The 27,011-nt window shown below is 32.2% G+C and overlaps 2 protein-coding genes across 2 annotated transcripts; both read right to left on the bottom strand.

The window, feature by feature from the left end:
* Positions 1–1,116: 1,116 nt before the first annotated feature.
* On the bottom strand, positions 1,117–2,026 carry LOC131856043 (lachrymatory-factor synthase-like). Its single transcript, XM_059207200.1, has one exon. It carries the CDS (start codon positions 1,855–1,857, stop codon positions 1,390–1,392), a length of 468 nt encoding a protein of 155 aa, XP_059063183.1. The 5' UTR covers positions 1,858–2,026; the 3' UTR covers positions 1,117–1,389.
* Positions 2,027–4,863: 2,837 nt separating this feature from the next.
* LOC131856002 (lachrymatory-factor synthase-like) lies at positions 4,864–5,708 on the bottom strand. The gene has a single exon (XM_059207055.1). The coding sequence runs from the start codon at positions 5,439–5,441 to the stop codon at positions 5,016–5,018; it is 426 nt and encodes a 141-aa protein (XP_059063038.1). The 5' UTR covers positions 5,442–5,708; the 3' UTR covers positions 4,864–5,015.
* Between the last annotated feature and the right edge of the window lie 21,303 nt (positions 5,709–27,011).

The following is a 27,011-nucleotide window of genomic DNA, read 5'->3' on the forward strand; positions in this document are numbered from 1 at the left end:
CAATAACAAATGATTTTGATTCAATCAACATCATTTGCCCATTATCAACTCCAAAATTTGTTACACCTATCCTCTTATTTAATTATTATGTTTATTTTCAATTCAATTATTTATCTAAAATTTATTATCTTAGTTAATTATTTACTAATTAATTACATTTATTTAATCAACTGGATTATTAATATAAGTGTATTTAAAACTTGTACATAGAAATCAATTGAATTTAAAAGATTGTCACAAAATCTGATATTATCAAAACATCATATATATTTTATTGAATACACACAAAATCTTCCATCTTAATCAATAAACATAATCTAAAAATATTTAAGAAAAATACAATATAAAACACATAACTTCTTGAACTTCATATATAACTTTTTGAAATTGACATTTTAGAGCATATTTCATAATCTATGGAGAAGGTGAAGATGACCCATTTTTATTCAAACCCTAAAACAAAATAAAACAAACACCAAAAGTCTATCAAAACAAACAACACAACCAAAAAATTGAAAAAATAAAATAAAATGAATTGAAGGCGTTACTGTGAAGAAGCCTGTTGTTCCATATTATTGGCCATGCCAGCGAGAATGAAAGCTCAAAATGGCCTCAGTTTCCTCTTTGGAATGGCCGGTCCATCTCAAAAGATCATTTCAGAAAACAATTGCCCTCTTCCTTTGCTTCAGAGACATGCTGTTTTCTGACAGAAGTTCATTTAAATACCATGTTATTTTCCATGAATTAAGCATTCACCCTTCCAAGGTATTTTGTTAAACAATTGCATGCAATACCTCTGCTTAAGCATTCACCGAGGTATTATGAGCATTCACCGAGGTATTATGTCAAATAGATTATCAGCATATTCTAGAAGTGGAAATTCTTCAAACTATTTTGTCAAACGATTCTTGTACATTTTCTCTGCCTCAATTTCTTTAAGGGACTTGTCAAATGGTTCGCATATGTTCTCTGTGCTTTGACATTTTGCATATATGTCAATTGGCACTAGTAGTTTCAAACATTTTAATAAACTCCAACGTTCATGCTCCAGTTGAAACCCATACCATTTCATTGCAAGCAGAGGAGGAGAAATAAAAACAGAGACAGTCTTTCGTATGCTACAGCACAAAGCAGATTTTTATTGATTATTAAAACAAAATTACATTGACCCTCATTTATGGAGAGTTTTTAGTTGAAGACAAAACAGATTTAAGAGACTGGACAGAAGACGAGCAGTTGTGGAAGAAGTCTAGCACAAATTTAGCATGGCCAATTATTACTCAAACCCCAAGAAAAACACACCAAAGTCTATCAAAACAGACATCACAGGAAGCCCAGCAAAACACCCCACATATATGAAATGAACCCAATAAATAAAAATTAGAGGCGTTACTGTGAAGAAGCGAGCTGTTCCAGATTCTTGGCGATGCCAGGGAGAATGGAGCTGAAAAGTGCCTCAATATCCTCTTTGGAATGTCCAGCGGCAGGGTCCAACTCGAAAGACCATTTCAGCAAACAGTTGCCCTGTTCCTTCGCTTCACAGACTTCAATGGTAGCCTGGTAGCCATTAAAGCCCGGAATGTTGGTGTCTGTCATGCTATAAGTATATGAATGATTAGTATCGTCCACAGCGATGAGCTCCTCTACGCCAAAAGAATCACTGCCCTCCTGCCCGGATGTTATACAGCGCCGCAGAGAGCCCACGCCCTTTTCAGGCGCTCCCTCCACTCTTTCACACGATTTCATGCCCGGAAACCACTTATGTAGCTCGTAAAAGTCACTTGCTATCTTCCACACAACCTCCAGCGGAGCCATGACCTTGGTTTCTACAGAGCCCTGCAATTTGGAGCTCGCCATTTTCTGCCCCACAGACAGAACAGGGCTAAACAAAATGGGGTTTGTGAGATATTTGGGAATTGGGGGTGGATTGTTTCTTTGCTTTTAACTCCAACATTACCTGATTTAATGATTTGTATTATAGTTGGGAATTTGGGCGGGAGGGCCAATTATAATTATTAAAGATTTGATTGATGCGGGGGTGTACAATTTATTGTCAATGTTTATAGAGAGCAAAATTTTGAGGGAGATTATTTTTCTAAAGGAAGGATTATAATGGGCCGTAGATATGTAGATATGAAATTACGGAACATTTGGAAGATTCTTATTTGTAAACTAATACACTTTCTTTGTCTAGTTAATCTTTCTTTATTCTTTTATTCTTGGGATTTATGGGTTCACTTTTTTTGGTATGGTCTCTTTTTTTGTTTTCTTTCATGTTGTTTGTTGTCCACTTGCTTTAGTGGATGTGTTGTTTCTTTACATGGTTGTATTCGTGTAGTTATGTTGTTGCCGTATTTGTTCTTTGTAGTTTTTTTCTCTTGCAAAGCTTTTTCAACTTCTTCAAGATGTAATCTCATAAAGGGAGGAGGGGGCATAATAATAGAAGAATATTATATGAGGTACTAGATTTTATTGTTAATTTAAAATGATTGAATTATAGGAAAACCGTTATATAGTCATATATATAGACAATTTTTTACATTTATTAAATAAATTAAAAATAGGATGTTTAAGATTTGCATAAGATTTGGTGACTACTCTCCCACTCCAATTGCCAATGAGATTGCATTTGCATTGGTTAGTACAAGGAAGCCTTTTGGTATATATTCTTTGTTTCTAAGAGAATGATTCTTAAAATAAAAATTGAACCGACTTATTTTGAAAATGTCAATTGATATTTAAAATGATGTGAAATTTATGCAATCTTACATGTATAGTAATCCATTGATTCAAAATCAAGAGTGTAAATTCTTTCAACATGATTTTTTAATAGATTAACGAGCACACATAGTTGTTAAGACTTGGTTCCATGCCACCAATTCTTAATAAATGATAAATATATATGTTATTGAACTCCAAGTTATAGCATTTGTTAGGACTTGGTTCATGCCACCTATCATTTATTAAGAGTTATTTTTAATTTTTTAAATAATTTTTTAACATGTTGTTTATTCCTATTTGTTCCCATATCATTATTAAGTCAAATGTATAAATTATTACAAAATTTAATAAAATATATTAATCTAATTTATTTAATTTTATGTCTCACAAATTTATATGAAAAAACATAAGGTCATGATTAGATATTATGTTGCCCTATATAAATAAATTTGACACTATTTCTTTTAATTTTTATCTTTGAAAAATATTAAATAATATATTTAAAGATTGTCAATATGCACTAACAAAACCACCTTTCTTAAGACCTATAAATTAGGAAGGCAATTTTTTCATAATATCAATTAATATTAAATAGTATATTAAAAGATTGTTAATATGTAAAAGAAACAAAATTGACCAACATGATGTTTGAATGTTGATCAAAACATGCAATGGGAATAAATTTCCCTTTTGCTTCGAATATCACTTGAGGTCTATTTGTCAAGTACTTGCCATTTCTCTCTTAGATTTTGGAGATTCATTTGTCTAATATTGTCTAAACCTTTTTATGCCAATTGAACAAACACAAAGCTTAGTTGTACTCTACTTTGCTAGAATAAAGTGATTATGTTCCTTTTACGGGCCTTTTAGTAGCCCTTTATTACCTATTGGGATATTACAGAGATGTGATAACTTCAAAGAGTTAATGGGGTTGTCACAACTACAGGTTTAGTTGACATATATTAGTTCTAGGTTTCAAAAGAGCACAAATATTAGTTTTGGGTTTCGAAAGTGTCATTGTATTTTGAAAAGGGTTGTCATTTAATTGGATTTCCATTCTCACTTTAATAGAAATATAATTACCAAAGAAATAAAATATTTTTCTGGATTCGATTGTATTTGTATTTTTATATCAACATTTCAAATCACATTATGTGATTCATCATCAGTATGATAGAGAGCTCAAGAAATAGAAAGATAGATTGTGGAAAATTGATACCATGAACAAGATGTTTTTTCACCATATTTCTTCTAATTCATATGTGAAAATGTTGCAAAGGTGCTAGAATCAATACAAGATGGATAATTAAGAGGTCATACAATTGATAAATCAAAAGTTTGTGACTGCTACAAATAGTAATGTTCATTGCTTGTAGAGTGGTAAGCAAAATGTCTAACTAGAGTAGTTAGAGAATTCTCATGGACCTTTGTAATAAGTTATTTTCATTTGTTCTCATGTCCTTGGAGGAACAATAACCCACATCAAATGAAATTGGGAAGATGCCCATATGACAAAATAATTGAAACATTAATGAATGAGATAAAGTCTTTATATTTTTGATTAGATAACCTTATATGCAATTTGACAAACAAGATAGGTGACATATTCTAATGAAAAAGTTTAAAAAATTGGGAAGATGCCCATACCACAAAATAATCGAAACATTAATGAATGAGATAAAGTCTTTATATTTGTGATTAGATAACCTTATATACAATTTGATAAATAAAATAGATGACATATTCTAATGAAAAAGTTTATAATTAGTTGAAATCAAATACATGAACAATAGAGGCAGATTTCTGGCAAATAAATAGCAATTTCATTTTTAGATTATTTAATTAATCTTATTTCTTTTATAAGATATATGTGTAATTGAAACTCTTTCATTAAATTCATTTATTGTCATATAATTTGATATTGCAAAAATATCACATATATTTTATGAAAAACACACTATCTTTTATTTTAACCATACAATTTTTTTAAAACATTTAACTAATATATATATATATATATATTTTATAGATTATAATTTTTTTTTCCATGATAGTCTGAATCATTAAATCATATTCCATAAACCATGGAACAGATGGAAATGACCAATAATCATTCAAACCTCAAGGAATACACACAGAGAGTCTATCACTTAAACACAGGCATGACCAGTTATTACTCAAACCCTAAGAAAAACACACCAAAGTCTATAAGAACAGACATCACTTAACACAAGCAGGCTAGCAAAAACACCCCACATATATGAAATCAACCTAATAAATAAAAACTAGAGGCGTTACTGTGAAGAAGCGAGCTGTTCGAGATTCTTGGTCATGGCAGTGACAGCAGAGCTTAAAAAGCCCTCAGTATCCTCTTTGGAATGTCCAGCGGCAGGGTTCAACTCGAAAGACCATTTCAGCAAACAGTTGCCCTCTTCCTTTGCTTCACAGACTTTAATGGTAGCCTGGTAGCCATCAAAGCCCTGCATGTTGGTGTCTGTCAAACGATAACTATATGAATGGTTAGTATCGTCCACAGCGATGAGCTTCTCTACGCCAAAAGAGTCATTGCCCTCCTGTACGGATGTTACACAGCGACGCACAGAGCCCACGCCCTTTTCAGGCGCTCCCTCCACTCTTTCACACGATTTCATGCCAGGAAACCACTTATATGACTCGTAAAAGTCACTCACTATCTTCCACACAACCTCCAGCGGTGCCATCACCTTGGTTTCTACGGCACGGCTTAAACATCACACACTTAAACCAAATTCAAATTCCCGCCCATAAGACAAATCAAACCAAATTCAAATTGCGGTTGCCGCGCTGTAGAAGTTAAATGAATTAAAAGAAATAGATAGCCATGCATTGATATGGTTCTTCACCGAGTCGGACGCCGGCTGTCAAGAAGCTCATAGAGTTGGATAATGGAGACGAACATGGCAGATTGGGGTTTTGTCCAGTGAAGAGATGATGGGAGATTAGAGCACGCCAAAGGAGCAATGGTCCATAAGATTTTATATTCGTTGAAGATGGCATTTTGAGTGCGGAAATTCATCTCCAATTCACAGGTGAGTATGAGAGCTGTTTCCAAGTTTCTACCATAGAATTCTTATGGCCTTTTGGTAGGACTTTTAGCGAGCCTCAATGCTTAGGGCCTTCTAACAAATAATTCTTCTATGCAGTCAGAACAGGAGAATTGGGCGTCTATGTCAATCAATTTCAAGGATGGATTCGCAGGCAAATACAAAGATTTCTCTGCAACGCTGAAGAAATTAGGATAGATGGCGAGTTATTCTGGCGGGCTTTGGTGGTTCCGTTCCTGAAGAAATTATGTCCGTGGTCAATGATAATCTCCCTCTTTGCCTGTGTGCGCTAAGTTTTTCAGTGGACACTAGGGATTCTACTCCATTTATATTCATTGCATTTTGGGTTTAGTATCTAGACGTTCTTTCTTTACATTTCCTATATTTTTTTAACAAGTTAGTATTATTTGTATAAAATTTAATATTATAGTATATTTTTATAAAATTGTATTTCAAGTTGCAAGGAATTTTAGTGGTAGAATTTATGGTAATATAAGATCTAAGTGTATGAATTATAATCTTTTATTTAAACTAATTAATGTTTATTAATAGATTTAAAAGTTAGAACAAAGGGTAAACATTTTATATAGTTTGTATTTAATTTCTTTTTAAATAAATAGTAAATGCATTATAACTTTTTGGTCTAACTAATTGTGTAGATATTACTTTTCATCAAAATTTATCTTTTTTTTTTTCAAAACTATGCTTGGTAAACTTTTTAACGTGACCGGTGACGTTGGCACGACACGCCTTCCGGCTCCACGTGAACGCTTTTGACTTGGAGCTATGAACCAGTGAAGCCACAAACGAGGGACCTGATCCCCACACTTGTTCAAATCCGTGAGCACAACGACCCAGCGAAGGCACAAGGCCTTGCGAGCACAGTGACCCAGTAGGGAGTTGAACCTTGGTGGCTGCTTCACCAACAAAGTGTTTTAACCGCGACACTACATGTCCGAAGACTCAAAATTTATCTTATTAATCATGATATGTGATATTGATATTTTCAATGATACTTTTGGGCATATTTTTGTTTGTCTTCATTTATACAACATGATCACTTTTTTTTTTAAAGTCAAAGTGATATGGTTGCCTTATTTTTGGATGTTATATCTATAAATAAGATTTGAGGGAGCATGCTACACTTGTATACATTTTTATGAGGGTATCCTCCATATATTTGATATTGGTTCACATACTTATATTTATATTTTTTACACTTTACTATTAGAGGAGATCTAATCTTTAGTTTTTATAATTGTTTTAAGCTACAAATTTTGAGGAGCTCTACATTATATGTTACCTAGTGGATAATCTTTAAAAATTCTATTCTCATAGTTATAATGTTATAGATGATATATTTCAAGGATATTGCATCAAATAGATTCACATGGTATTCAATGATTTTTAAGTTTTTAATATATTTATGTTTTAGTCTTTTACAATGTTATAAATACATAGCAATTGTAGATGGTATTAGATCTTCCAAGCCCTTTTACTATCTCCTTTTTTATCCTTTCACTTATGTTTCATCATTGTCATATGTTTATTTCTAGGTGGTGTTATTACTATAATTGTCATGTGTTCTTTCATGCTTACAAATTAGTGGATATGCGTTCATATTTAGGCTTACATGTTCACATTTTCTATTGTATAAATTCCTTATGCTTATAGGATCTATTTATGTTTATTCCTATTTATTTTATGTTTGTGGTATTAGGGGGAACATTGGGTGCAACTTATTATCCCTTTCCATACGTGCTTACATACTTACATTTTAACAAATTGATTACTTGTCACATGATGTTATTGATGGAAATTATTACATGATTATTATATTCTACATTATCACATTATTTTCTCCAATTATTTATTTCCTATGTGTGCAAATAATTTTAGGAGATCATATGTTATTAGTATTATTATTGGACATAATTATGGTTTTAGTGGTGAGTTCCCACTTACAATAATTGTAAAAAATATCCTTACTTTTTTTTCATCTTTAGGAGTCATAGTTTTGTATTAGATAGGGTCTTATTTATATATTTAAACAAAATCTTATTTCTAGATCACCTAGAGTCCTATTATTTATGTGGTAAAAAAGATCTCTTTATATTTATTTATTTATTGTTCAAGAACAATTTACAAAGTATGTTAATGCATTTTTTTTTATCATTGGCAAATGTAATTTATGTGAACTTTTTATTTTGTGCTTGTAGTTCTTTACATATAGAAATCATTGTAACGGAATTATGAAATTTGACATCATTATCAATATCCTCTTTGTGGGTGTCTAAATATTTTTTCATGTTGGCTACTTGTTATACTTTGACATGCATCTTCATAGTAGTTCACATGCAAGTCAAAATGGGGGTAAATGTAGGGATATGTGTCATACACAGGTTCCAATATTAATGTTTTAAGTTATTTAAACAATTGTTTATTTATTATATGCACATAGATGAGGCATCCTACTTGGAGTGACACTTTATGTCACTTGTAACTTGAATATGGTAATTTGTAAGTCTCTATTAGTATCATGAAAGTTGATAAATGAAACTATGAAAATTTTCAAGGTGTTTAACAATTGTTATAGAAAATGAATTATATGAAGAGTTAAGTGTGAAAAAGGAGAAAATCAAGAAGCCTATTTAAAAAAATAAAGATAAGCACAAGTGGAGCACAATAATTGATAATGGTAGTTTTTATTTGATTGTCAATTAAGTTATCATAAATTGGGAATTAAATTTTATGCATCAATTTGGTTGGATAGTTTAGTCAATGGTTTCCAATAGATGGATTTAAATAATACTTTTATTTTAAGGTGTTCTTCTTTGCTATATATACAGGATTGGATGTGAATATTATGATATATAATTGTAGGTACAATTATCATATTGAAATATCTCTATAATTGTATAATTGTGTGACCTCTATGAAATATTGAGCCTAATCATATTGTAATTAAGTTTACTAATAATATAATAGTCCAAGATTTTGAGGTTAGGTTGTTTTCACAAAATGGTTTCCCATGGTAAAAATTATGTAATCTATTTATGTATTATAATCATTTATATAATTTTCCTTACTATACTATGATTTCTAGTGTGCAATAAAGAAATATTTGACAATATAAAGGTACGAGATTTGAGAGATAATAACAAGTTAGGATTTCATACAATCACTTATCAAGTAATAATGTGAGGTTTATAGTCATGTTCATCAAAGATACATGATACATAATTATAAAGAATCTAGTAGTAGATAAATCTCATGTGATCAAATAAAAAAAGCTCGTCTATCTAGTTTTCTATAGAAACCCTAGAGTACAACCAAGTTAGGTTCAAGGATGTGAATGAATTTTCCAATCAAAATAAGTGTAATAAATTATGGTTATATGATATGTTTCCAAAAAATATTTCCACCATATACTATGTCATTTGTATATGGTGTGCTTCTCATATGGCCAAGGTTATGCTAGGTGTCAAATCCATGTTGTGCCAATTAGCTATCATGATCTTATGGAGTAAACATGGTCATATTTTCGATGTTAGAGCTAAAGTGATCATATTATTATAGGTACATGTGTTTCCCAAATGAAAGAAATGCACAATTCGAAGAGGTTGATTTAAAAGATAAATACTATTGTTAAAGTTGAAATATACTCTTCAAGTCATGTGACGTGAATAAATTGTAAGTGTGTGTGTGTATGCATAGCTATCTTATACCGAGCTGTGTAGATATATTATAATTTTTTCTTATGTAGTTGTGTGTGATGCCATTATATTTGAGTGTCTTGTCCATGTGTGCAACATATTAGCAATCTAATATGCATGCAAGGGGAGGTTGTAGTACAAATTAAGATTTTGTTGAGATGATACACATGAGCGTGATTTGCAAAAAAAAATTATGGGTCAATATGCATGAATCATTTTTCTAATTGGTTTTTCCACATGGTTTTTGTACCTTTTGTTTGGTGATACCACAGTGGTTTTCACCTCCAAAAATGACTATAAATTAAGGCCTTAAGCTTGTGTTTTCCATTGAGTTTGGTTTAACTATGTAGGTAATAAGGTTCTGACAAATTTATAGAGGTCCACAAAGAAGTGCATTGCTGTTGTAATCTTCATTGGATTAATCTTGATTTTATATTTGTAACTTTACATTTGGTTCAAGTTCATATTGCAGCTTCCTTCACCTTATTTTACAACAAAATGGAATCAATGATTGAACTTGGTTTTGAATGATTTGAATGATCTAATGAGTCTCCAAAATATGAAGTCTATTTAGTATGTTGTGTTTTTTTTCCTTTTCTCTAGTTATTCTATTTTTCATTTATCATTTTGGGGTTGCATTAGTGTAGCACCTAGTTTTGTATTTGAACATCTATATTTTGTTATGTTTTTGATTAGGGTAAACAAGTTTTGAGGGGACCAGAAACCCCATACAACAAGTTTGAAGGGACCTAAAACTTTCAGATAACACAGGGATCCAAACCCAACAAAAGGACACATTGCAAGCAAATAGATCAAAGACGCCCATCAACCAACACTAAACAGAAACCAATAATATTACCAAGTTGATAGATCCAACGAAACTAAAACACCTAGTAGATCATGAAGATAGAGAACAAGGGTTTTTCTGGCACCCTCAACAAACAAGCAGGGTTTTCCTAGGAACCCTTAACTTGAAGCAAAATCATCAGCAAAACCATATCCTAACCAAAAATAAAGACTGGCTAGATTGGGTCCTTGAAAATTACCAGCATCCAGTGTAGCCTTGAAGAAAAAAAAATAAGTGGGGTTTTCCCAGGCTCCCTCAACCTTAAAAGTGGGTTTCATAGGGCTCCCACAACCAGTAGAAACATGGGGATTTTGGAAGGCTTCCCTAACCTCATCCCTGGGTTTTGAAAAGACTCCCAGAACCACAAAAAAGGGTTTTGAAGTGGATCCCTTAGCCACATTGAGTTGAAATGGAGGCCAAAGAATAACAACATCTAAGCCAGCAAGCATCCCCAAATCCCCACCTCAATAGGGAAAGACAAAAAAAATCTTGAAAGCAAGGATTCAACAATCAGAAAATGAACCTCCAAGACCACCAGCAATAGACCAACAATAGACCTCGAAGGCATTCAATAGTCAAACCCAGAAATAGACCACCAGCAACTAGGGTAATCCATAGTCTTCCCCTTATTCCTGCCAACAGACATCACAACCACCAAATCCACCTTAATAGGACAATGATTTTTACCAAACCCCACCATCTCAACCTTAATAACAGATGTGGTCACCTCAATAGGAAAGGAAGGAAACAACCCAACAAGGTGAGATATGAGAGACAAAAGCCGAACCAAGGGGATAGATAGAGAAAGATCCACAATAGGGTATAAAACCCCCTTTAGAAGAGCCAGATCCAGAACCCAAGGCACAAGACATCCCAAAGGGAATACCTGAGATATATCACCAGGGTCCCAGATAAGAGGATCCACTATTGTACCCTAAGGGAAAGAAATAGAGGCATCAACAAAAGCCTCAACCCCAACGATCAAAGCATAAATAGGAACAACACCCATCATAGAAAGCATGGAGACCTTCCTGCACCACCAAAGGATGCCAAAAACCACCTCACACTCCCACCAGTACCAACACTAGGAGGAAAGAAGCCAAGCATTGACAGAAAAAAGACTCTGTCAGCAACGAAACAGAGGACCAGGAGCCTGCAGAACAATAAATGAGCCGCAAGGGCCAGACCCCCTCCAAAGACCTTCCACGTAGGAAGAAGTCTCTGCAAGCCAACCACAGGGAGCTCCATGTGCAGGAACAAGGGACACAACACTCCACAATCCATGATCAAAAAGGAGAAAGCGAACCCCAAACAGAGGATCCGTCACAACTCCTCCGCTATAGGCAAGGCCATCCAGGACCGCTGCAAGGCAACACTCCGAAGGGAAATGAAGCAAGAAACCAACCCACAAGGGGAAGAGATCCTCCTCCCCATCTCCATCATCATCTACAAAATCCTACACCTCCTCAACCGAAACCCTCACTCCACTCCCGCTCGCGCTCATGTTATTATTACACATATATATAACATTCATAATAAGACCCTTTTCATGTGGGACCCTTTTCCTATCTTAGAGGAGCATACATAATAAGGAAAAAAGGAAAACTAGGAGTCTTACTTGAGAGTGACTAGGAAGTAATTGGCAAATAAGTGAGCAACTCCAAATCCACAAACACATCAACTGAGCTAGGATGAGAAGATTCAAGAATGGGTGGCTTTGTATGCTCATAATTAAAGAAAACCACAAAAGAACCTCTGGTGGAAGGGTAAATATCCATTTTCCCCTCTACTAAAGGAGGCCATGACTTTAAAATCCAAGAGTGCAAATAAAGAAGAGAAGACCAAAAATGATAAGATCTATACATTAAACCTTCCTAGTGAGAAAATATTTGCATTCAATCTCTTCTCTTCCCAAAAGAATCACAACAGTAGTAGAAGCATAGGGAATGATCCTCTTGATATAGCCCTTCACCTTCATAGAAGCACTAGAAGTAGTAGAGGCATGTACGACATGAGAAAAATAGGTTTTTGGTAGGACAACACCAACTAGGGAACTAACAAAATCCACCAATTTCACTATAATTATAGTCTCAATTGAGCTAGGAGGTAGAGGAACCACCACACTAGTAGAGCCAAAAACCTTGAAACCAAAAATAGGGCTTAAGGATGCTGCTACAGTTGAAGTAGTCTTACCCATCAAACCCAAAACCACTACTAGAGTCAAGGTAGTGGAAACCTTCTAGGTGAGAAACAAGTATTCAAAAGGAACAAAAGGACATTGATATATACTCTAGTTATTGTTATGTTTCTTTTCTCATGTTGTTGATCTAATACCCACTAGATTATTACTATCTTGTGCTACTATATTTGACCTTGAGATTGATCATATGGTTGTGAAGATAGATTTCATGCATAATTACTTGAGGGAATAAAATATTATACACCACTTATAAATCCTTGCAATTAGAAAGATAATGAATTTTTTTTTAGTTAAATAAATCTATATATGGTCTCAAAAAGCGTCATAGGTTGTAATACCAAAAGCTTCATTCATATTATTTTTTACATTAAGATCTATTAGGTTTGAATTTTATCATTATGCTTATACAAATAATATGGTAATTAATTTATTGTTATCACCTTATATATTGATGACATGTTGTCATTTTGTAGTAATAATGATATGATTAGACTTGAAATGTTAGCTTTATTTATAGTTTAAAATGAAAGACTTGGTTTTTTCTAAGCCTATCTTAATGGGTAGATTAAATGAGATAGAGCTAAAACAAATGGTTGGATTACAATATTGCAATTTTCTACCTTCCAATTTAGTAAAATATAATGGTAAAAAAATTGAATACCTTGCACTTTTCTTGTCCTTTTTGAACTCAATTTGAATCCTTAGTTCAATGACTATTACAAAATTTACATGCTTCAATATAAAAAATTCATATAACCTAAACCTTACCTAATTTCACCTACATAAATCCCCAAGGATTGTCCTAATACTCATTACATCTATTCATTATCTCAAATCAAATTTGTGGCAACAAAACTAACCCAAGTTAGTTTCATGAGTGTGAGAATGACCTTAAAGTTTCAAATTTTTATATTTAAAAACCTAATCCCAAGACAAATCCCTCCAAGTAGATATTATGGGTATAATTTTAAGAATGAAACATTTTTATTTCTGTGCTAAAGTATATATTAAAAACCTAATCCCAAGACAAATCCCTCCAAGTAGATATTATGGGTATAATTTTAAGAATGAAACATTTTTATTTCTGTGCTAAAGTATTGTATATAGGGACAAATCTTAACTTATTAAACCACTAAAGAGACATTTTGGAATCACATGGAGAGTGTAATAAAGAGACAATTTTTCATCATTAGATTACATCACCACCTTAGACATCAATACATATTTGATCATTTATTTCATACCATTGAGTTCATAACAAGGGTTTTACCAAAAGAGAACACTCATAAATTAGCAAGATCCTGGCGTTTTTCGATGCTACCCCTTTCAAACACAAGTTTTAAGCATCAAGATGAATAGATTCTACAAATCAAATTCAAGAAATATAATTTCATGTTAAAGGTTTGGATCCATCAAATATACATGCACCAAGATCAATTAGATTGTCATGACAATGAACTTGAATAATAGATAGATTTTTAAATACATATGTGCTTGTTCGAGTATAAAAAAAATAAGATTTTATTTTCCTCATCAAATATCTAATAAAAAATTATTTGATTTTTTAAAATTCAATACACGCATGTTATAATTAATGTAATGTAAATTTAATTATTCAAAATTAAGTATAATTTTATTTACAAAATACAAAATAAAAATTTGAACATATCAATATTGGTATTCCATTAATTATTTACAAAATGTCAATAAAAAAATGAAAATATCAATATTGGTATTACATTTAATTTTTATTGTAATTATACTTATTATAGTTAAAAATAAATTGTCCACGTTCTAAGGTTAATCGAACTAATAAAGGTTTTAAGGAAATTATTAAAAAAATTCTTAATATATAATATTTCTCTTACCATATATTGACTATTTTGTTTTATTATTTTTAAAATTAGCTTGTTAAAAAAAATTTATTATTTTTAAAATTAGCTTGTTCATATCATGTCATTTTATCAGTTGCATTTACTATTGAGAGTTGGCGTGTTTGGCATTGCATCACGAGAGCATATGCAATGAATGCTAGCCAGCCCAAAATCTGCAAAATCTTCTGCATTCAATGCTTATTGAATGCTTTGTGCCAAGTTTATTGAATGCTTTGTGTCAAGTTTATTTCATTTTTGACATTGAGAAACCTAATTTTCATTTTTAACATTCTACTACTTAACAACGAGCATTAGTAAGTATTTTTGAGCTTCAGAAAGGATTGTTCAGGTATGGACTTCTTTGTTTATGTCTGAAATTTTATTTCTAAATTTCTGTTTTAGTTTTGATCATTGTCTCTAAATATATGTGCTAAAGTATTTCAAGTTTGTTTCCAACAGTTGCTGGCAGTTGCTATATATATCCTTGGTGAAAATTTTTATAAGCAACATTTGAAGAAAAAATGTCTGTTAGGTAATAAACAAAGGGCCAGGCATAGTTAGGTGTTGGTTTTAACCTGTATACGCAGTGGTGGTTGATTTTGATAGAGGCATTGTATCAGCAAGAGATTTTGTATCAAGGTAAAATAACTGACAATGTCGTAAAATTGTTCTCCAAGCTTTGCCCTAAGTCCAGACCCCAATTCTCGCATCTGCTATTTTTTTCAAAATTGTTATTGTAATAGCAATAAAATGTGTGTGAGCGCATATAAGGCTTTGATCTTTCCCTCGCTGAAAACCCATCTTGACAGAGGCAAGTATTTAGTTTAGTTTCGAAATCCTAGAGATTTTGCCTCATATTTCTCTTTATTTGTTTGCTTTGCAAGTGCAAAATAAACTAGTTTCTGACCCAAAATGTAAGTTAAGAACTTACTCTTTCATAGATTAACACACAGCCAATTCTATGACATAGATATGCCTCACAATCTCATTTTTTCCAAAACTCCTTCGCCTCCCAAAATGTTTCTCCAGTCAAAACTTTTCCCTCAAAATGATGGTCAAAAATCTTCTTAGCGATTATTGTGAAGTCTAGCATAACATTTGAAAGCCTCAATCTATGACACATTATATTGAAAAACAGAATCGCTAGATGAATATGAAACTACCTTCTGCAAGAGTTCCTAAGCATCCAAGCTTTTGCCTCGTGTGACTCCAAGCACCAGTTTCTCCAGCCTTGACCTTCTCATCTAGATATTACTCAAATTTCATCTTTTTTATGTTACTATGCTTCATATAGGCCAATCAAACATCAACCATTATCGAATTAGGAAAAAATCGCTTAATGTTTGGCAATTTCCATGGAAAACGCTTTATAAATTCCTAGTTAATACTTCCCGGCGATACAAAGTTTTTGTATTTGGCCACGACATCCATACATACCTGGTATGTGGATTCTTCTACTTTCTCCACGATTTACTTCTTGCAGAATTCATTTTGTAGCCACGTTTCATGAGGTCGGCGTAGTTTTTATTCAAAAATTCATAGTCAAATAAATAAGTCAAAACCTAAATTTCTATTGAGATTTTCAATCCCACTCAGGTTCATTTATCGATATATCCTTCGTGTCAACTAAATGCTAGCCCTTTTAAAACTTGAATACAGACGTCAAGAAGTTTTAAAACTAGAATACAGACGTCAAGAAGCATACAAGGTAGAGAAGATTTTTTTACTGAATTAGTTTTAGAGTACCCATCAATTAACTTTGAATGCAAATTAGAGCAAAATATTGAATTTGCATGTAATATGATTCAGTTCTAAATGTAAATCTAAATCAAAAGAGCAAATCGTATGTAAAAGTAGTCACTTACAGTTTCTAATTCTCTTTATATTCTCTGAGAGTTTTTGAAAGATGGCTTAAAGTGGAACAAGAATTTTTAATTTTAGTTTAGAGTACAATGGAAAATGTGTTTGGAGTTTTGTTGGAATACTTCAATAAATATCTTAGGCTTTCATGATATCAAAATTTGTGTTTAATGCTTCTATGCAATTTTTGTAGGATACTCAAATATAACATACATGTTTTCAATTTAACTGTTCTATGTTTTCTCTCAATGCAATTTTCTGTTGGCATACTTTTCTTCTATTTGATTAAAACTCTTTAGAGTTTCAAAAAAATGCAATATTGTGTTAAATCATTGTGTAGGGCTCTGAATACTAATCATGAACTTTCACAACATGCATTTTTTCCATTTAACTCTTTCTGTCTTTTGCTACAAATGATTTTGTGTCACATACTTTTGGTGCATTTCAATTTATGTATTTTAGGCCTTTTCAACCTGCAATTTTTATGTGAAGTTTTGGCGTTGATATAATTCTGGAACTATTGTCTACAATAAATAATACTTATTCCATGTATTTGGATCTTGTATGCATTTTTGCACTGATGTTTTCCAGAACTTATCAACACCATAGTCTGTATTAACAGGAAAAAGAAAAGGATCTTCTAAAGCATCTTGCAAAGAACAAAAACTAAGTTTTCTTAAAAACGTAAGGTTTCCAATATTTAGGATTCCTACTATTGTTCTTTATCAGATGCTCTGACTATTATTCTAACCTCGTTGCTGGTTTTTAATATTATCAATCCTTTCATCCTTGCTTCCACTGAACACCTGAATTTAGCATTCAATTTAATTCTCAAACTTACTCAACTTCGGTATTCTAAGTGATGGAAATGGGAGCAATGGAATTCAACGTTATCCAGCATCTCGGCACAAGTTCTAGGTATTTTATCCATGCTCCAATTGTTCTAATGTTCATAGGAAAATACATATTTTGCTAATATTTTTAACCATTAAGAGATTTTTATTAAAATGTGACAGATGCATTGTCTTTTTTCCCTGCGAAGTTACCACAAAATGTGGACTTTAATGATGTGACATGGCGACTAGTCCGAAATAAATAAATGAAAAAAGAAATTCAGATAAGCAAATTATTTAGTTATCATTTGATTGGTCTATACTAATTTCTGTAGGCATAAAATTTAATTTTGCTCAACGAAAAAATATAGATTTTTTATGGACAAAAAATTATATATTACTCTCCTTACATAAAATTTCATTCTCATCGGCCGAATGATTTTTTAATTCTATTTCTCTCTCAACTTCCATTACTCTTTTATTCCTGAAAAAAGGTACACCTTGTTTTTACTGTTTGTTTTTACATTACTGGGGTAATAATTACAGAGAACATGGTCCGCCGAGGATTCTACCAAATTTAGCGAGAGGAGTTTTAATGCATATGGCAGTATTAGTACCATGGGTGAAATCCCAAAAAGGGAGAGTATAAATTATTTCTAGTGAAAGGAATTTTAATGTATCAATTTAAGAGACTTTTTTGCTCCTCGTGAACATATTCCCCTCTTCATTGAGGCAAGTGGGTTATGGCATTGAGTTTGTACACTTAAACATTTAATATTTTAAAAAAATTTAAAATGATTTTATTTTATTTTAAAATTTTAAAATTTTCTGTTAGAAAATAATTTTTTTATTGGAAAATAATTTTAAATGTTGATTGATGGTTTAAAGGTGTATTTTAAGAAGAAATTAGACAAATAATTTTAATTCTAATAAATCAAATGAGTTGTGTAACAAATGTACAACATTAGATAAGAAAGTGAAAATGCATAACACATCTTATATTGTCAATTCAATGAAATCATATAACATGGAAAAAAAATAACATAAAATAAATTGTTTGTTTGAGAAGTAATTTATTCAAAAAAAAAAATTTTAAACTTTTTAAACTTACATTTTTGTAATGGAAATTAAGGAGGGATTAAGAATTCTTGTTTGATATGATATAAATTTTATTTATTTGTAAATAAAGTATAAATATTTAAAAATGTATAGTCTTTTTACAGTAGGTAAGAGAAGGGAAAAATTTAATCATAAAAAATTGACAATTTTTAAACATCATAAATATCTAGTAGAGAGGTAGATGCACTTTTAAATGTGTAAGGATTAAAAATGCATTTTTCATGTAATTTTACCAGTACAAACATGCTTCATAGCTAAAGTATCCATTATTCTTCGAAGGAGGTGCTTCAACAATTTACAACTTACATGTAGTTATAGGTTACATAATTACCTTGCTCTAACTCTAGAGGCCGAGTAGAGTGTGCTAAACTTGAAGGAAAAAAGACCAATATTGTAAACTAATAGTCATGGGAAGCTATGTAATAAACTTGAGTCAACCAATTTTCCAATTAGATTTCCAGTGGCTTCATAATTTTTCTACCACCAAGAATAATTAAAGACAACTATCCCAAAGGTTGACCAAATTAACTTCACTATAGAAAGCAACATCTTACTTTTGAATATTCACTTTTGTAAAATTCCAATTTGCTAATCGGTCCAATTTGATTCTCTTCTAACTTACTATACCTCACTAACTCTTGTATCAAATATTTTAAATTGCAAGCCCACACATTCAGAAAATGACATTACCCTATAATATTTTAATAAAGCAAAGAATCATGCCCATCCATCATTTTAAGACAACTTATCTATGACAAAGAGCACTCAAGAGTTCAAAGTCAATATTCTATATGTCATATTGGCTCTTACATCAACAACCTATTTCTTGCACAAGGTCACTTTGACACCTATTGTCTTGTATTCTATTATATCAGTCTCAACTCTCAAGTAGTTAACATATCATAAATTCATTGTCATCATATGTATGTGTTATTTTTCCCCTCCCCCTCTCCCTCTATATCTATCTATATCTTTCTCTCTATCTCTCCTTCTCCCTATATACTTATCTGCATTTTTATCTCTTTCTCTCTATCTCTCTCTTGACCTTTCTCACCCTCTACCTTTTACTCTCTATCTCAACTCTCTCTATCATTATATCTCTACCTACTAAAGGTAGGAACTTGACGCTTTGTGTCTCTTGTTAAGAATGTGGTTTGCAAGCACATTGTACAACGACACACATATCCCACTCCCTGTAAAGGCTCTCCTTCCACTCTCACATGATTTTATGCCCGGAAACCACTTGTCTATCCCATAATGCTCTCTTGCTAGCTTCCACATGCCCTCCAGCAGAGCCATGACATTGGTTTCTACAGAGCCTTGCCATTTGGAGCTCGCCATTTTCTCAGAAGAGGACTAAACAAATGGGGATTGTGAGGTATTTCAGCAAGAGCAGTTAGAGAGTTTTTAGGAATATTTAAAGCTGGTGGTTCAGTGTTGTAATTCAACTTAAAAATTTAAGCTCTTAAATTTAGGGATGCTGACAGTTTCATGAATTTGACCATATTTTCACTTTTAAACCGTATTTGACAGCTTAAAAAGTTATGAGACTTGACATGCTATTTTCTTCTAAAACCATATATATATGACACTTGAATTTTTAAACCATATTTTCACTTTTAAACCGTATTTGATAGCTTAAAAAGTTACGAGACCGTATGCATTGACATGTTATTTTCTTCTAAAATTGTATATATGACACTTCAATTTTTTAGTAAACCGTAAAAAAATATAGTAGATAATATATATCATATAATATTATAATTTATAATATTGATATATATTCAAGAGTGTAGTTTTTAGATTCGTTTGTGTTCAAGATTTTTGCATCATTAAGAAAGCTAAGTCTGCCACTTATTTTTGCTAATTTTTTCCTCAGCGACTCAAATTGTTTAGCTTTAAAATTCAATTCCCTCCCATGAAGGATATAAATAAGTTCTAAGAGATTTCCAGTATCCATCATATACAAGAGTGTAGTTTTGGATTCGATTATGTGTAAGATGGATTGTGGAAATCTCTTACAAAATGATTAATATATATGTTTAGAATGTTTATTATTAAAATACAAATTTCTTTAGAATATTTTGAAATGGAAAGATATAGTTGTTTCCAATTTTATAATATTTTAATATGAATTTTTAAGATATTTCTATTTTTTCATATGAACTTAAAAACTTGTCATAATTAAAATATTTTAGAATATATTCTATCTTCATATATGAATTTAGAAACTTAATAAATTTAATTTTTTAAATATATTTAATAAGATTGTCATAAAACTTGTGATAATATATAAAATTTTAAAATTTAGACATTTATTATTAGTAAATTAGTAATTATTAATTGATTATCATTTAATGTTAATGTATAATATATATTATTATATTAATTTAGAAACCTACTTAGTAAATTTAATAGTTTTGCATATATTACCAATTTATCATTGTTTTCTAATTGTTTATATTCTTTTTTTATATATGAAATATCTATCTATGAAATGAATAAAGAGAGGACAATGATCTTCATTTCTTTTCAAGAATCTACATTTTCAAGTGGCATACATAATTCCTAAGTTGGTGGGGCAAAATCCAGCCCCACCCCATTTTTATCTGCTTAAATTTAGAAGGCTAAAAAGTAGGGGCTCTATTTTTTTGTTGTTGAAAAGATTCGAAATAATATTGTAGCAAAACAATATTTTTCCAATCAGACCCTTTCCTTAAAAATAGAGCTTAAGTCCCCATCATGCAATACCTACCTTTCAAACACTCATTCACCTATTCAAAATATTTTGTCAAACAATTGCATGTAGTATCAAATAAATAATTATGACCATTCAAAGTATTTTGTCAAACAATTGCATGTAGTATCAAGGCAGTCGTTATGTTGCGTGACCTTGATTTCTACGTAACCCTGCCATTTTCTCTCCCAAGGATTAAACGAATGCAGTTGGTAAGATATTGAGGACGATTGAAGGAATACATGAATCTTTTACATAGGTGGTGTTTCTTATATGAATGCTCAGAAGCGGCAAGATGATTGAAATTGTTTCAATTGTTCATTTTTTACCACAGTACCCTCCCTTTCCACTTGCAAAACACGAGTTTTCAAGAATCTATCTATGACTATATTAGGGGAAGGGCACCAGTAGTTGAGCACCCTAACTTCGTGCTTCTCAAAATCTTATGTGGAAATTTCAAATCCCTCCCAATTTTTTACAGTAGCTTACTTGGCAAGTCCCCTGCTTATAACTAAGCTTTCAGTGCCACATCATCAAGTATGGTGCCACATTAGCATGCTTTTTGCCAAGGTGTCCAAAACAACCCAAAAAAAAGTGAGACCAATAGGCATGCAAAAGATGCCCCAATAGTTGTGCAACTGATGTGGCATCACCTGATTGGTTACTTTTTACAATATTAGTACATTTCCTAACAACTATTGGTACATTTGCTAAGGACTATTGGTACATTTCCTAACAAAAATTGATATTTTATGTTTCAAACAATAGGTTTTATTTATTCAATTTTTGGAACAAAAGGTATCAATAACCCTCACAACAATTGGTACATGCTCAACTACTAGTGCTCTTCCCCTATTTTATCTGTGCGGGAATGCCTTCATAAGTGACGCTTGTCCCCAGATGGTAGGGGAAGTTTGTACTGTTAAAACGTTTGTACCATAAAATAAAAAAAAGACCGATTTCTTCCCTACATAAATGCTCATGCTATTGATTTTGAATATAAGTAAAGAATAAACAATAATATAGTGATTGTAGTACCCCTGGCCTAATCAATTTCTAATCTCGGTTTAATCTTGGTCAGTTTATCTTAATATAATGTTATAGTCAGATGCTTGATTTAATGCATAGCTGTTGATGAGGTTTTCACACTAGTTGTATGCAAGTTGTTTAGTGTTCCTATTTCGTGGTATTAATATCGGGCTAACGCTTTCATTAAGTTTATATATGTATGCATGTATGACTCTTGGTTGCAGGAGATTTCAGGTACAACGCCGCATGAGTGCGAGGTTCGTCTTCACCTGGATTTGCAGGTTTGAGTGTACCTCTTTAATCCTTAGAGTTGGATTAGGTGGTCGTAAGACCCTAGTTGACCATAGTCGTGCTCAAGTGAGCATCGTCAGTTGTCGTCGGTATCCCCTTTTTGTTGGGTTTGCGAGTCGTCTGTCTAGTTGACTTTCTTGGTTTGCGTGCTTGGTGTGTATGGTTAAATTGATTAATTGGTCCTTAGTATTCAATTTGATTAAATATGTATTTGTGCATTAAAGATTAATGGACTAAATTAATCGGGATTTCTTTATGTGAATTATCGTTGATTTGAATTGCTCGATTTAAATTGGGAGCAAGTTCAATTAAATAGTTAATTTTAATATTAAATTTGTTATGTTTATGTTGTTGAAAAAGAAAGATTTAAATTTAATTGCAATAGAATTAATTTAATCTTTTGGCATTTTTGAAATAGAAAGGTTAAATTTCAGTTGAGTGAGAAAATCAATTTTGTATTGAAAAACAATTTGATTTGTTGATATAGTTGGAAAATAGTAATTTTTGGGAATTATTTTTAAATAAAAATTTTAATTCCAAAAAAATGAAATTTTGGTCAACTCTTCCTTATAACCTAGACTTTTGGAAAATTTTGGAGGATGGATATTTTTGGAAAAATGTTTTGTTGGAAAAATATTTTTGGGATGAAATTTGGGGGTTTTGGAAGGAGAAGGATTTCTTGAGCTGCAGGTTGGGGCTCTTCATCAGATCCTTTCCAGGAATGCTTATTGAGGTAGGAATTCTGGTTATCAGTTAGTTATTGTTTAAATTTTAAAAAAAAATGGGCATTGGATGTTCTTCATGCTATTTGGTTTTAATTTCTCCATTGATTGCCTCAAGGTTATGAATCATTGTGGAATTGGTTGGTATTGGTTTATTGTTTGCATCCTTGCATGGAAAATGAGCTTTCTTATGCCCAAAAGAATTATCCTTTCAATTTTGAAAACCTCTCATATTCTGAAAATTTCTGTGTTGTTTTAAAAATAAAATAAAAATTAAGTTCCATATGAATACCTTCAACTTCATGCTTTAAATCAGAGATATCTATTTGTGGTTGAATATATGGAAGTTAATAGATCTTATTTGGCAAATATGCTGTTGGTTTAAGAGAATCTGGGTTTTCTTTGGAATTGCAATGGAGAATAAATAAAAATTTAATTATTTTAGTCTCTGCTAAGACTTGTTGGAATTGTTGTTTTTTTTTAACAGTGATCTTTTTAAAATTTTTAAAAAAATTTTTAAAAAATAAAAAATTAAATAATTGTTAATTTTTTTGGGAAACCCCAAGAGGGAGCTGTGTATCCCATTGGGATAGTAGCACACCCCAAGGGGTGCTGCGTGCTTCCCTTTGGGAACAACAACACTCCCTTTGGGGATGCTGCGTGCTCCCTTGGGAAGCAGCACTTCCCCTTTGGGGCTGCGTGAGCTCCCATGGGGACCACACGGGGCCCACGTGGAAACCCCCCCCCCCCCCCCCCCTCCTTTTTAATTTGTATTTTTTTTTAGTTAACAAAAAATAAATTAATAAATAAATTTATTAGTTTTAAAAGTTTTTTTTTTATAAAGTGTTTAATTAATTATTAATTAATATTAATATATATTTATCAATGAGAATAAATGTATATATGTTGATTAATACTTAATTGGATTATTATGCAATATTAAATATTAATTGTGTATACTTTATTAATCGTAGGGTTATAAATATTTATGAATTAATATTTAATCCTTTTGGACCTATAATATTAGGGGAGCATCTTTTGAAAAAGATGAAATATTATATTGGAAATTTTTTTGAGATAAAACATACTTTATTCAAGAATATATATTGTTTGAAGATTTTAATGATATAGGCCATCTGGAAATGTTAGAAATGAATATTTAACCCTTGGACATTATGAATTTAAACGATGTGCTTTTGGAAATTTAATTAAGTATCATTTGGGAAAATTGTTTAGTTACTGATATTCTCATTTAGTAAAATGAATGGGTAATTTATATTTTTCCTTTGTTTGAGAAATAGACAATGGTACTATTGCAAATTGTGATATTGTATTCACCTTGCAATGATGATTTCCTGTTAGTGTATTTTTGGAAACATAGATCATGTAGAAAACTTGATCGACTTTTAATGTTTAGATCAATTCGAAAAAGATTGTATCCGTTGAATATTACCTATGCGAGTTTAATTTCTGTATTCGCTTTTGCTTATGTAATGACAAGTCGTGCTTTGTTTGATAGGTCCCTGTCATATGGATTGATTTGGTGTACCTGTTTCAGTCCTTGGTTCCGAGTTGACTGTTGTTTTGTGGTGGTGTCATATTTGGTCATATCCTCTATGTGGGTGTCGAATGATGATTCGTGGTTGACCTTAGTCGGTCAGGTCTCTAGTTAGAGTACCGTATGTCAGTGCACCTTGTATGAAGTCATGTTTGACCAAATGGTGGATTTCTCCATTTTGAACTCCATTCATCTGACCATGTCTATTCCTTGGTTTTTGAGTTCGTCTGAGTATAGTCTAGTGTCGTATGGGATTTAGTGGCTTTCGATTGGGGGCCGCGCCCAAAGTGGCTACTGGGTAACCCATCGAAAGTGAGTCTAATAAGTGATAACCTAACAGTAGATTAGGATGTAATCTCTAAGTAAGATAAATGTGCCTCACACATTGGACGAGTGCTAACATAGACCCGACATGCTGTGAGAAGGCCTGAAATGGCAATCCATCATCCTTGTCTTCACGAGAGGATGTGTGGGTCCACATGAGGCTTGGATGGGCCGGAGGCTCGGATTAGGTTGCCAGGGTAACCCAATGTATGGGGCCGGGACCTATGAAGACTTGCCATGGTAACCGTACCAGGTTGTGTGATGACACTTGTCCCTACGTTCGCTAGTGTGTTGTCGTTTTGTCTTGTTAGGAGCACTTTTGTGGGTCGCCCTATTGTCTTTACCCTTGTGAGTACCTGGTTTCATGTTAGACCTTGGGTGGTGATGACTCAATTTTGGGGATGCTCTCCTGGACCTTGGTATTAGCTTTGATTATGTTCAGCTGGATCCTTTTCTTTTCAGGGATCGTTTATGTATTAATTGACCGATGCAGTCGCTTGTATATTGTTTATGTTTCACCTTGATGACCGGATTGTAATGGTGTAACCTCTTGTATTCTTAACTTTATTAATTATCAGAGGGGTCTTGCAGTTGAGCAGACCCGGAGATGTAGCCCTTTAGGGGTGAACTTTGAGATCATTATGGTGTTATGTGATGTTATTCTCTTATGTTTCCCTTATTCAACTTTATCATGTATGAATAGCTTATGTTAGAATGTATAAGTGGATAAGATGGAATTAACTTTAAATGTTTATATGCAGTTCTTTCTTGAATGCCATTTTGATCGAATGCATAAGTGGTTTAGATGAGATTTATCGTAGATGCACGTATGCAATCGTCTTTTAAATGCAATAAATTGGAATATGAAAGAATGTAACTTAGAGTAATGGAATATATTTAGTTGTTGTTAAGGAAATTAAGTATGCTTGAAAAGATCTCATATGTTTATGATGAAATTCTAGTGTGTTAGAATATTAGATGTATGGCTTGTATTTTAATGAAAAGCTTGAATGAAGATTATGAATAGATCTTAATGGATGAATCTTTGCTTGTGATTTATATTTCCATCTTCTAAAAGAAATTATCCTAATTAAGAATTATCTCGTTATTAAGATAATCAACTTATTGGATTAATTGTGTGAGTTAAGTGAATTGTGAAATTTAAGTAATCTCGTTGGGAAACTCTTTAGGTGTTAGTTGATGTCTTCCGCTATGTAATTTGAATCTTTGATATCTTGTTGTATCTTAATGTGGTGAAACTTAAAAAAAAAATAAAAAATTATTGCACTCTATTCTTGCATTTTGGCTTATCCCTTCGGGGTTTCTTGGCGGGGCATTATAGTGATTATTGTTTAAATAAAAAAATAATTACTTTCAGTTAAAATACTAATCTAGAAGCTTGTTAAATAAGCTAATAATAATATTTGATAAACTTGTGGAGAAAGTTGCAGAGAGAGAAAAAACTTTTGGGAAGAAGGAGTCACTTCCCAATGCTGAGACTCTGTGTCTTGCACATCAGGGGCAGACATCCAAAGATGATTCTACTAGACATGACACTAGCAGTAGAGGTTGTGGCATAAGACAATCTAGAGGAAGGGGGGTAAAAATTATCAAGGTGACAAACAACATTCTTAGCCATAATACCAGAATAGGGACAACCAACATAGAGACATCCAACCTAGAGACAAACAATCTATGTAGTGCTATAGATGTGGAAAAATGGGTCATACTGCCAATCTTTGCAGAACTCCTTGGGAGAAGATCCGTGACAAGAAAGAGTAGCCACCAGACAAAGGTAACCCTCATGAAACTACACATTATGTTGTAGCACTTTGTAATCTTGGGATTGAACAAGTTTTTAGTATTTCACTTTCTTCTTGGAATGATATTTGGTTGTTAGATATTGGAGCCACATGCCATATGACATTTAGAAGAGACTTCTTTGAGACATTCAATGATCAAATAGATGGAGTAGTGTATTTTGCAGACAAGTCTCAGTTAAAGCCTTCAAGAATTGAATCCGTTAGACTTAAATTACCAGGACTTGCTCATTACATACTTTCTAATGTTCTTTATCTTCCACAATTGAAGAGAAAT

Source organism: Cryptomeria japonica, chromosome 6 (assembly GCF_030272615.1).
Source record: "Cryptomeria japonica chromosome 6, Sugi_1.0, whole genome shotgun sequence".
Classification (NCBI taxonomy): Eukaryota; Viridiplantae; Streptophyta; class Pinopsida; order Cupressales; family Cupressaceae; genus Cryptomeria; species Cryptomeria japonica.